We start from the raw sequence: 11,356 nt of genomic DNA, 5'->3' as shown, positions 1-11,356 counted from the left end.
AAATAAGAAAGTGATAAACAGCATTACCAGGAAGTATTCTTGACAACCCCTACCTAAATGATTCGATTCAGTGGTCAGAATCGTGCTAAAATATGACCAGATTCCAGATCCTTGCGATAATATGAAAGTTTTCTTTCAGATTTTAGGTTATTGTTTTACCATTGCGCGAACCCATTAGCTAATCATTAGAAATCGCGATAATCGTTTGGCACTAACAATCGTTGGTGAAAATCTCGAATTATGCCAGATTTTCAGAAACATTCAAAGCTGAATAAATATTTTTACAAACATAAAACGCTTATGTTGAATTAATGCTTATAAATGCTAATATAAGAGAAGATGCCCCGAGTTGTTTCACCAAATTAGTCGCATTCGTCTGTGTTAAAACCGAGTAGTCAATACTGTATCTGGCAAGTGGGTTACGTTTTATGACGAACACTAAAATTTTGAATTCATTCAAATTACATTGTTTGATAACAATGTAATTGTTGTGACGTAACAAATTTGTTAAATACAGTTGCCAAAAAGGTGTTCCTCCGCTAAATTTAGTTCGAAATAAATTTAAAAATCAAGTACTTCTAATGTAATTTACTTTAAAAAAAATTCAAAATGTATTGAATATAATGAATGGGCATTAAAAGTGGCCTAGAAATATAAATTTAAGAGTTGTATTTTATAAATTGCATTTTCAAATTGCGGAAGAATATACCATGATTCTTCGATTGTCGTCTGCAAATTTCAAAATAAAAACATTCTTGAGAAAATTTTCCGACGCCGCTGGATTTGTTTGTTTCTATCTGTTTTCCCCACCGATTGTTAGAAAAATTCTATTTTTCTGATAGCGGGGAAAAATTTAAACCGCCCAGTCATGGCGGACGGTTTACCGTCAACTTCAGCTGGCGAGAAGCCTCAAACCGTTCCCAAACGGCTTCGAGAAATCAAAGGAGCGGCAGCTTCAAATCGAAGAGCAAGTTTAGCCGGAAATGTGTACAACTACACGGAAACTTTGAAAGAAAAACAGGTTTGTCGTTTTCTAGCCTACTTAATAATAAATTCCATTGGAAACTTGCAATTGAACACCTTTAACTTATGTTGACATTCAATGGCGTAACGTTAAGCTATTTTAGTTTATTAGACTGCTGGTAACGCAGGTAACAACAAGTTCATATATCATATTTAACGTTGTGAGTTTTATTATTGTATCGGCGATCAGGCAAGTCCTCAAAGTGAAGACATGACTAAACTGTAACAGGTGATGGTAACTAGTCTATGTCATTTAAATCAGTGGTTTCCATCCATTCTACCCTGGCGGACGGTAAAATAAAATAATATGTAACTAGTCTACTCGCGGACTGGCAAAAATTGAAATGAGTTGAACAGAAAATAATAACTTATATTTGCATAATGTCGAGCAATCACTATGCTTTTAGAAGTAAAAGGCACACTTCAAAACGTGAGGAAAAACTATCAAATAATGTGCCGACCAAAAATTGAAATGGGTGGAATATAAAATAATAACATATATTTGCGTCATAAAATGCAGTGCTGGGCGCCCATCATGCGTAAAAAGGCACACATCTCACATAAAAAACATGCCCATGCCAAATCATGTACAAACATAAACATCTCCAGTGAGAATTTTGCTTCTGTTTCGTTTCCAATACAGGATTGCAAACGGGGCATCAAAAGAGGGTTTTGTAACACTTAGCTCTGCAGCGGCTCACAGTTGTTTTATTTGCTTCGTTTTAATTAAAGCTAGAAGTAACTGGTTGAAAATTTGAACAACAGTTTGATTGCTCGATAACTTAGCGATGAGTATTCGTTACCAAGATAGCTTAAGAATGAATTGTGACAGTGATTCCTTTATAAATCTGGACTGTGAAGTAGAGGTTTATTCGTGTTCATCATATCAATTCTTACGCCGTTGATCGACTCCCCAAACAGAACGAATTTATACTACAATGATAAAGTCGTTGCTATCTTGCACCAGGCTCAAAATCCTGCCGTGCATCACTCGGAAAAGGTCTCAGCGGCCAGTGCTTTAATTGCGCGTCTAGTGGCCGCCTGCATGACCGCAACAAGTTCATATCTCGCTGAGTGTCAAGGTGAAGCTCTGGAATATTATACTGTTCTTGACAGTTTTCGGGTTCAATGAACAAATAAATATTCATAACCTTTTATTTGTATGGTAATATTAATCAAGAAAAGCATGCAGAACGGAAAAGGCACACATGCTGATTTTCAGGTTTCTAAATCCTGCTAGATTTGACGAAGCGTTTTCGCCATGAATCGTAACTGATAAAGCGAAAAGTGTGATTACTCGGCGCCAAGACGTCGCCAGGCCATTAATACCGAACTTATCAAAGAGCAATATGGTGGCGGATATGAAATTGCGTATTAAACCAACGTAACTTCGTCTTATTGATCAAGAAAAGCATGCATAAAGAAAAAAGCACACATGCTGATTTTCAGGTTTAAGATTCTTGCGAGATTTAACGGAGCGCTTTCGCGATGAATCGAAACCGGGAAAGCGAAAAGTGTGATTACACGTCGCCGGGCCGTACTTATCAAACAGCAATATGACGGCGGAAGAGAAATTGCGTAATAAATCAACGCAACTTCATCTTTTCGGTATCGGTAAATCGATTGAGACGACAGAAAAACAAAACGACGAAATCTCTCGCTGGCCGGCAAAAAAGCTTCGCGGAACGGCGGTTGGGAACCACGGATTTAAATAACGGTCATCTCTTTTCATAAAGTTTGTTCTATTATTAACGAAAAGTTTTATGGAGAAATTGAATTAGCTAACTTGGACTCAAATTTCGGAGAAGAGCCGCAACGTGGCCCATAGAAAAATATAATAACGTAGCCTATCAGGGAACAGTTTTGTAAATAAGTTAAGTTTAAAAAAATAATAAAAATTTAAAGTAATTTTCTCATCACTCAGGCACGTTATCGCGAGGATCGTGATAAGCGTAAAGTTCGTTTGGCAGCCACACACAAATACTTCGTTCACTACGTTGCCGATCATTTGGAATTGGAAAATGCTTATGTGGAAGATTTTGTGTTGGACTCAGCTGAAGTAAGCGTTTATATTAAATATATCTTTGCTTTTATTTATTCCAGAAATAAATATTAATCGCCAATCAACAAACAATCAGAATGTTTAGCGCGTCACGCCCAATGTCAAAAACACCCTTGCCTGTACATCACAAATAAATCGTAATAACTAATATATGACTAATATTTTACATATTGATATATTAGGAATGTTTATTGTTTCTTATTTTAAATATTGTGTTGTGTATAAGAATCAATAAATTCATTTTACCCTTCTATGTCGTTTAGTTTTTTGTGTGTAAGTGTGCCTTTGGTTTTATTCCTGATAATTAACAAAAAGGAAACCGCTGCCGTAAACGATCAAATATTGTTTGGAATTGAACTCAGAGAGAGAAGTACGATCGGCGATATCAGACTTTCATTCGCGTTAGGATCATTAATTAATGTGCTCAAATAGCAAACTCGCGTATCGCATCATTAAAGTTGCGAATTACAGAAAGTAAGCGCGATGTGAATTTCAAAAGTTTGGGAACTCTTGACTATGGGCGGACATGTGTTTATCCAACATCAATTCGCATCTGTTCATGATTTTGGAAAAAAAAATCCTTTCTAATTAGCTCCTTCGCGACAGGTACTTGCTACTTGAGAAGAGGCAGTTATGCGACGTTTCGTCTGGCTATCCCAATAAAAATATGAAAAATTTGAGCCAGCTTAGTTGTTGAGCTCGTTATGATTACTTCATACTTGTGTTACATGCCGGTAATCAAATTCAATGCAAGTTGGTCGTTATTGCAAAGGCATTTTCAATGATGAATTATGATTTTTCGCATCATATTATTTACAATGATAAATATCCAAACATTCAGGACATTCTTTCAAAATTTCATTAATTTTTTAATGCATTCACCCCAAACAAGGCTCTGGACAAGCAGCTATGTTTTCACCAATCTGACATAAACTTTCCCTATTTATTACAACTTGGCTGAGATGGAAAAAAGCCTACCTGACAATAATAGTAGTGAGAGTGCGTTCATTGCTTGATTTTACCGTAAACTCGTTTTAATAAAAAAATTTCATTTATGATAATTACTAGTACTGTAGTAGAAGGTGGTGTTATTTGACTTTTTTCAACTACATTATTATAAATTTCAGCAACTTGACTTTTTGGATGATTTTATCAGAAAAGGTGGGAGAAAAACTCTTATGTTTTATTACCAGGAAGGAGAACCTCCTAAACTGGGTAAGTTGTCGATTTTTGGGCACAAGAATATCGTACATTTTACAGATATTTAGCTATGCTTAAGACACTTGTTTACACATAACATTATGTCATGTTTTGATATATATATATAAGGAAGGCAATACACAAAATTTCGAGAAATGTCCTCTGATTTTGTCTAATATGACCTTTCAGGCATTCAAGTTAAGTTACAACATTTCAATTTTTTGAGAAACCTGCCATAAACCATTTGGTTTAAACCACTACTTTTCATAGTTTTGTTGTTTATTGTTTTTCTTATTGCCAGAATCTGGAAGGACGATGCAGAAAGTTGAAAAACTTCAGAAGATTTTCATCACTGATGGAACCAAGGAAGCTTTAACCGGACAATGCCTTTATTTTATCAAACCAAAGGGAGATGCACAGCTCAGTGTCAGGAATGCAAATGAGGTGATATTGCGAATACAATTAAAATTATATATTTTCATTGTACATTAAAATGAATTCTTGGTTTTGGTATACCATAATTAGGAACAGTTTCATCCAAAATTAATCATCATGATCATGAACAATATTTATATTGGATTCCCGAAATTATAGGTGAAAATTTTACATATTTTTGTCTACTCCTTGGAGTAGGGGCTGTGAATGTTGTTTACTGATCGGATGAAGTCTCGTCACCTCACATATACATCCATATACTTTCCTGAGTTCATCATTGCCTATTTCTTTCAGGAAACAAACTTTGCCGTCCTTGATGTGGAAGGCAATGGTGGACTCCTCCCAGCCATTCGTGAAATAATGTCACTGGTACATCTCCCTGCTATAAAAGCTCTTTCCAACTGGGGTACTTTGGCTGAGACACCACAAGGAAAAAAGACACGAGAAACTTTCTTGCATGATTTAGAAAGCTTTGTCAATTACCTGGACAGTGAGTTACTATGGCTTGTATAGTTAGTTTGGAGTAAGCATCACAGTATTGTGTTGCGAATCTACCCTGTATTCTAGCCTAATCAAAATAAAACTTCAATCAATGGGGTTATTTAGACTTTGCTCCTATGAAGGCTCCAGACAAGCAACAATTGATGCATATGAACCACTAGGTTTGGGAAATTGGCTCGTTTGATATGACTACTACCCTACCCTAATCAAGACTCAAACTCAAAAGTGGCATAAAAAGGCTGGGGCCCAGAATATTTCACCTACATAAGGCTGGGAACATTTTAACATACACATTTACTTTTCTTCATAATAGCTCAAACTAACAGTCTTATAATTGGGAAATACCTTTTTTTATATGAATTTTTAATTCAAACTAGTACAAGCATTCATGAATACATAAGAAGTTGCAGTTTTTGTGAATACTTCAATCCTTGCAGCATTACAAATTTATTGCTCATTGGGTGAAGCGTGTGCATGGCCGCCATTCTCGAGATCTTTAAAACCTGCGATGCTATTGTAGTCGAGGCTAACTGTAAACTGTTTGACATGGAAAATTTATCAGGTAATATTCAAAATTTTCCATACTTTTCTCAGGTGCTCAGATGAATATTGACGGAGCAGTTCGTCTCAGTGAATCAACCACAGTTGACTTGACAAAATATTCATCACCGCAAGAATGCACTGAAGCTGCCAATGATCCTGAGGTCGTAGTTGCACTTGAAGAGTTGGTCTCTGGGTGGTGCAAACAGATCGAACAGGTTAGACTTATATGAGATTGCTCATATAGTACTTTTATGTATTTTTGCCTCGTGTATGCCTTGCATAAAATAAATTATTACATTTTCAACTACATTGTTGTGTTGGCTGAGGGATTGCTGTACTCTAACTAGTCTTCCAATGAATAGCAGCCCCTTTCATATCATTAGGTATCAGGGTCTTGTTCATAGCAAACAGCATGCATAAGTGCCACGTATAACATGTAAATATGAAAAAAATATTTTCCAGGTATTGGCTGAAAGTGAGCAGATGCGCAAAGAAGCAGATGATACTGGCCCATTAGCTGAATTGGAGCATTGGAGATTTCTAATGTCAAAATTCAATTCATTACTTGAACATATCAAAGGAAAACAATGCAAGGCTGCAATAAGTATCCTGCATACCTCAAAGTCAAAAGTACTGAAGGTACCTCATATCACTGAAAAGTCTTTAATTTTACCTTTGATTTCTCAAGCAATAATCAGTTTGTGTGGAATCACAGACAAATCAAGTTTGTGGCATGTGAAACCCACAATATCAAAAATTATCACATACAAAATAGCTTCACCTAAAATGCTCGATGGTGTGGCGCATCGTGCTATGCGTTAGGAATACGCTCGCTACTGCATCTCTGATTACCCTTCGTGGGATCGAAGGTTCGAATCTCATGCGGAGATGATCATGTGCGAGAGGATTGCTGGACTCCTCGCCGCCGTAGGGTGGTTCATGTAATCGCTGGTCGGTTACGGCTTCCTCCACCCTTAAGTCCATGCTTCCGGAAACAAACACCTGGCTAACTAATCCCATACCCGACCTGGACTGGTAACCGGACGAGAAGTCGTGGTTCGCCATATGATTAAGCCGTCTTGTCGGCTTTCCTCTCCCCCGGGATAAATATGTAAATCCTATCCTATGTATTCTGAATTGTAAAATATGAAGTTTTTACCAATAACATCATTCACTACCAAAACCCACTGAAGCAAAATCTTCAAAAAACCTACTAAAACCTAAATTCAAATATTTTCCTATTTAGCAAGTCACTATTTTCAAAGGGTGTAATGAATTAGCTAGGCAATGCCGAACCAGGAACTTTTGCCAAAAAATAGTAGCTCCTTACACAGCAGTGGGAGATTGAATATGGTTTTCTCCAGAGTAAAATAGATCAAAAGTATTATTATGAAGAACCTAATACTTCTTGAATATCAGTGGTTGCTTCTACAGGGCCATGTTTATAGTTAAAGGTGTAATGAAAGAATACATGAAAATTTCTTTTTTCTTCTTTAGATGTGGAGAGAGCTAGATGCTCGAATATCAGTGGTTGCTTCTACAGGGCCATGTTTATAGTTAAAGGTGTAATGAAAGAATACATGAAAATTTCTTTTTTCTTCTTTAGATGTGGAGAGAGCTAGATGCTCAAATCACTGATCATGCAAATGAGGCAAAGGACAATGTGAAGTATCTGTATTCACTGGAAAAAGCATGCACTCCATTATACAATGCCGATCCGGTAAGTCAATTGTATAATACTTGCATTGTAGAATATTTCATGACTGATCTTTATTCTTATATTGCAGTCAAGCCACAATACATGCTGGGCTGTAAAACAACTTTTTTTGTGTCTCCTTGTAGAATATGGGAATCATATTCCTGACGTTATCATTTGCTTCTATTTTGCCAACTTAAAAACTAGGCTGAATCGCACTGTCTGTCACGTCAAAGCATTCTAGACTTGTGAATCGCTCGTGATAATCGTTTTTACAGGCGAAAAATTAGAAAAAAAATTATATAAACCCTGGGGCTATGAGACATCAACGTCCTTACACTAAACTAGACTTCTTACAAACATTCATTTGGGTCCGTAAAAATCAGAATTCAGTCTACCAGTCAATAACAATGGACTTCTGATGAATAACAGATCAGAATATTTGCAAAACTAATTCTAAAAATCATTGCGAACTTGAATTTTGCACTCAATTTTAGACGAGTTTGCTTTAAAGATATTAAATTATATCAATAGGCCTATAAATCTTAGGTGTTTGGAAATTTCCATTCCATACTGAAAACTTCATCCAGGAAATTCTACCCAATGAGCCTTTTACAAATGAAGGTTTGCGTTGAATTTCGCTTGGGTGAAGGCTATCTTCTTGGTGAAATTTTCTAGCATTGATGAGAATTTAATTTTTCAGGTGAATATGATTGAAGTCATCCCTACACTGATCAACATCATCAGTATGATTCACAATATATCGAGATACTATAACACATCGCAGAGAATGACTTCTCTATTCATAAAGGTAATTCCTACTTTCTAGCTCTAACAATAGTTTGCCATTCTGGAATGAATTCTTTATTGCGATATATGTTCTGAATTTTTCTGTTTTAATAAATTGTGTCAAATTTGATTCCATTTATTTGACATTCTTAATTACAGATTCAACTGCGAAAATTAAAAAAAAAATGACCCAAAACTCTATTAGGCCCAACTAATTTACTATACATCTACACACCCGAGGATATCTGAATCAAATCAAATAATCGGATATATTTAAAATTCAATTGATATTTTAATTCTTAATTTTAGGAAACTTTCTCAACATGGAAAACTTTCACTTTGACCTATTGAAGTTTATCAGGCCTAAGTTTTAAGCTCTGCAATTTTAAAAATATAAAACTCAATTAAATGAATGTTTAACTCTCTCATATCTCCAAATTTTAACTAATAAAATAAACATTGAAGTTGACTTATACTATACATTAATACATATTGGCAAATGTTCTTTCTTGACCGCGGTCATGTTAAGAATATATTTAACATCCCATAGTTCAGTTTTGGCCATCTCTGATACGAACCCTTCATATAGTGATTACTTTTAACCAATTCTTTTGTAATACTTACCTGTTATATGACTCCAGGTTACAAACCAAATGGTAGCTGCATGTCGGAACTACATTACACAGAACGGGCAGCTGAGGATTTGGGACCAGGAGGGCTCAGAAGTTAAAAAGAAGATTGCTGTGAGTATTGACTCTGGAGCTTTGTCAGAAATCATTTAGTGAAGGTACCATACACATGGTATCTGTTTATTCCACTGTAAATTGTTTTTTTATCATTGTTATCAATGGCTTCTTGGTCCGAGCTGGTGGAATTTGAGAACACCTAATAGAAAGTTTTTATTGATTTGCTGTTTTTTTTAAGCCCACCTTGAAGTGAAATGAATTGGGTGGTATATGCCCCACCAGAAAGAAAGATTTAAACAAAGTTGTTCAATTAGAGTTCGTAAGTATGGAGCCCTATACAGTGATCTCAATTTAAAATAATATCATCATTAACTCAGCTATGTGGTGCGTTGTACTAAGCGTTGGGAACATGCTCATCGCTGCATCTCTGATAACCCTGAGTGTGTTCGCAGGTTTGAATCCCATGCAGGGATAATTATATCGAGTCATTTAACTACCGAGGTATCGCTGTAACTGAAAATATATATATTCATTGTCATTGTTTCAACACAGGATTGTGTGTTTCTATACAAAGAATACATGAGCAGTTTTCAAAAGATGAAAGAAAAACTTCAGAAAACTCCTGATGAAAATATGGATTTCTCTGAGATGTATATTTTCGGGAAGTTTGACACTTTCTGCAAAAGACTGAATAAGGTTATTTAGCAGCTCAAAAAAACATCATTTACATTCTCTGGCTTATAACCCAAAATATAACTTATGTAATAGTGTTGGATGTTGGTGGTGTTCATTGGTGAACGTTGGTTTTCAATAATAAGGCTTGGTTTCACATTCTATTCTAATACATTTATACCAAGATTTCAAACCTCTGTACCCACATAGGATGATCATGAGTGTTGTAACAAGTTCCAAATACTTTACGAAATAAGCCATTTTCTGGCTGAGCCATGACGGGCTTATGGATTGTCACACGATTTCAACGCCTCTGCTTGGGGCTATTGTGATGATGTATAGACGGATGTTTTGTTTATAGGTCAGCTACACAACTTGAAATGTCCATATGTTTATGTGTTTACTATCACACCTAAACATTTTTCATAGATTACCGAACTATTGAATACGATTGAAGTATTTTCAAAACTTGGAGAGTCAAAGATTGAAGGAATTGAAGGTCTAACTAATAAATTCCAATCTATTGTGACCAATACTAAGAAGAAACCTTATGATATACTGGATCACAGGTAGGATTTGTTGTATGCTACTGGTGGTTAATGTGGCTGTTAAATTATGCTGATATCACTAATTAGGAATCTTGTGTTTGAGTCTCTGTATATTTATTATCCAACATATCTCACTGAGAGCTTAAGTCTTTGGGTAAGGATTGCCGAAATGACAAACTTCTGGCCCAGCCTAACCAGAAGCTGTGTCAGATTAGTTATTTTTTATGTCATGTTGCATTTTAAGCAACCCCATAGACTCATAGTGTGTAATATGGCAGCTTAATATGAAGATATGAAAAATTGTGAAAAGTTTGAGCCTTTTTTCACCTAGCGCCCTTTAAACCAGATCTTAAGTGTTTGAGCGTATACTAAACTGGAAAGTGTCCAGTGACAGTAACTCCAAGCTTGTGGCTGTGTCTAAAATTATGCCTGTGCAGTACTTTGATCAGAGTAATAATAAAAGTGAAAGGACCTCATAAACATCTCACATATATACCAAGGAGTGAGGCTCCAAACCTTATTAACATCCACATATATGCCAAATAGTGGCGATTTCGAATGCAGATTTGAGACTTGCTTTATTATTTTTATAACCACCTGGTCATTCAGAATGTGTTTCCCAGACTTGGGACGGACATAAAAGATATATGTCACATATTAAATATAAAAAATAATTCCATGAATTTCGTTTTGCATTCAGGAAAATTGACTTTGACAATGATTTTGAAAACTTCAAGGATTCGATTTATAATTTGGAATGTCAGCTTCAGATATTCATGGATTCATGTTTCGATCGACCTCAATCATCGGCCCAAGCTCTCTTGCTCTTGAAAAGATTTGAGAAACTTGGAGTTCCTTGCTTGCAGGTTTGTATATTTGCATTGAAGACTGTTTGTTTTTTAAATAACTTTGCTTTTTTATCTGTACAATATTATTTCTTCATTATTTTTGTGTGAAATGAATAATCGTTATAGTTCTGCTGTGTGATGTATACCCCATTCAAAATGAAAAACCTAGTCTGTCAAGCTTGTGCTTGCTTAGAACACAAATGTATAAATGGTTATGAATCTACACACACTAAAATTAGATACCCCAAGATCTTGTGAAATTTATTAATTTTGGATATGATTTGTCAATTATATGTTATTTTGTAAATAAATTTGTTTCATTTTCATATAAATAAGTTTTTGGGTCGCTCTGT

General features: G+C 35.5%; 1 protein-coding gene across 1 annotated transcript in view; it reads left to right on the top strand.

Annotated features, from left to right (window-relative positions):
- The first annotated feature begins 742 nt into the window (after positions 1 to 742).
- Positions 743 to 11,356, top strand: part of LOC120333316 (dynein axonemal heavy chain 8-like) — an 85,435-nt gene continuing 74,821 nt past the window's right edge. Inside the window, exons 1-13 of the mRNA XM_078119155.1 lie at positions 743 to 1,021; positions 2,948 to 3,082; positions 4,213 to 4,300; positions 4,587 to 4,729; positions 5,015 to 5,210; positions 5,816 to 5,979; positions 6,227 to 6,403; positions 7,371 to 7,484; positions 8,164 to 8,271; positions 8,891 to 8,992; positions 9,488 to 9,631; positions 10,037 to 10,176; positions 10,856 to 11,021. Of these exons, the coding sequence (XP_077975281.1) occupies positions 869 to 1,021; positions 2,948 to 3,082; positions 4,213 to 4,300; positions 4,587 to 4,729; positions 5,015 to 5,210; positions 5,816 to 5,979; positions 6,227 to 6,403; positions 7,371 to 7,484; positions 8,164 to 8,271; positions 8,891 to 8,992; positions 9,488 to 9,631; positions 10,037 to 10,176; positions 10,856 to 11,021 (1,830 nt within the window). The 5' untranslated portion in view covers positions 743 to 868. The remainder of the gene's footprint in view (positions 1,022 to 2,947; positions 3,083 to 4,212; positions 4,301 to 4,586; positions 4,730 to 5,014; positions 5,211 to 5,815; positions 5,980 to 6,226; positions 6,404 to 7,370; positions 7,485 to 8,163; positions 8,272 to 8,890; positions 8,993 to 9,487; positions 9,632 to 10,036; positions 10,177 to 10,855; positions 11,022 to 11,356) is intronic.

The sequence above is a fragment of the Styela clava genome, chromosome 13 (assembly GCF_964204865.1).
Source record: "Styela clava chromosome 13, kaStyClav1.hap1.2, whole genome shotgun sequence".
Lineage (NCBI taxonomy): Eukaryota > Metazoa > Chordata > Ascidiacea > Stolidobranchia > Styelidae > Styela > Styela clava.
Note: the sequence above shows the minus strand (reverse complement) of the source record. Positions and strands in the feature narration are given on the sequence as shown.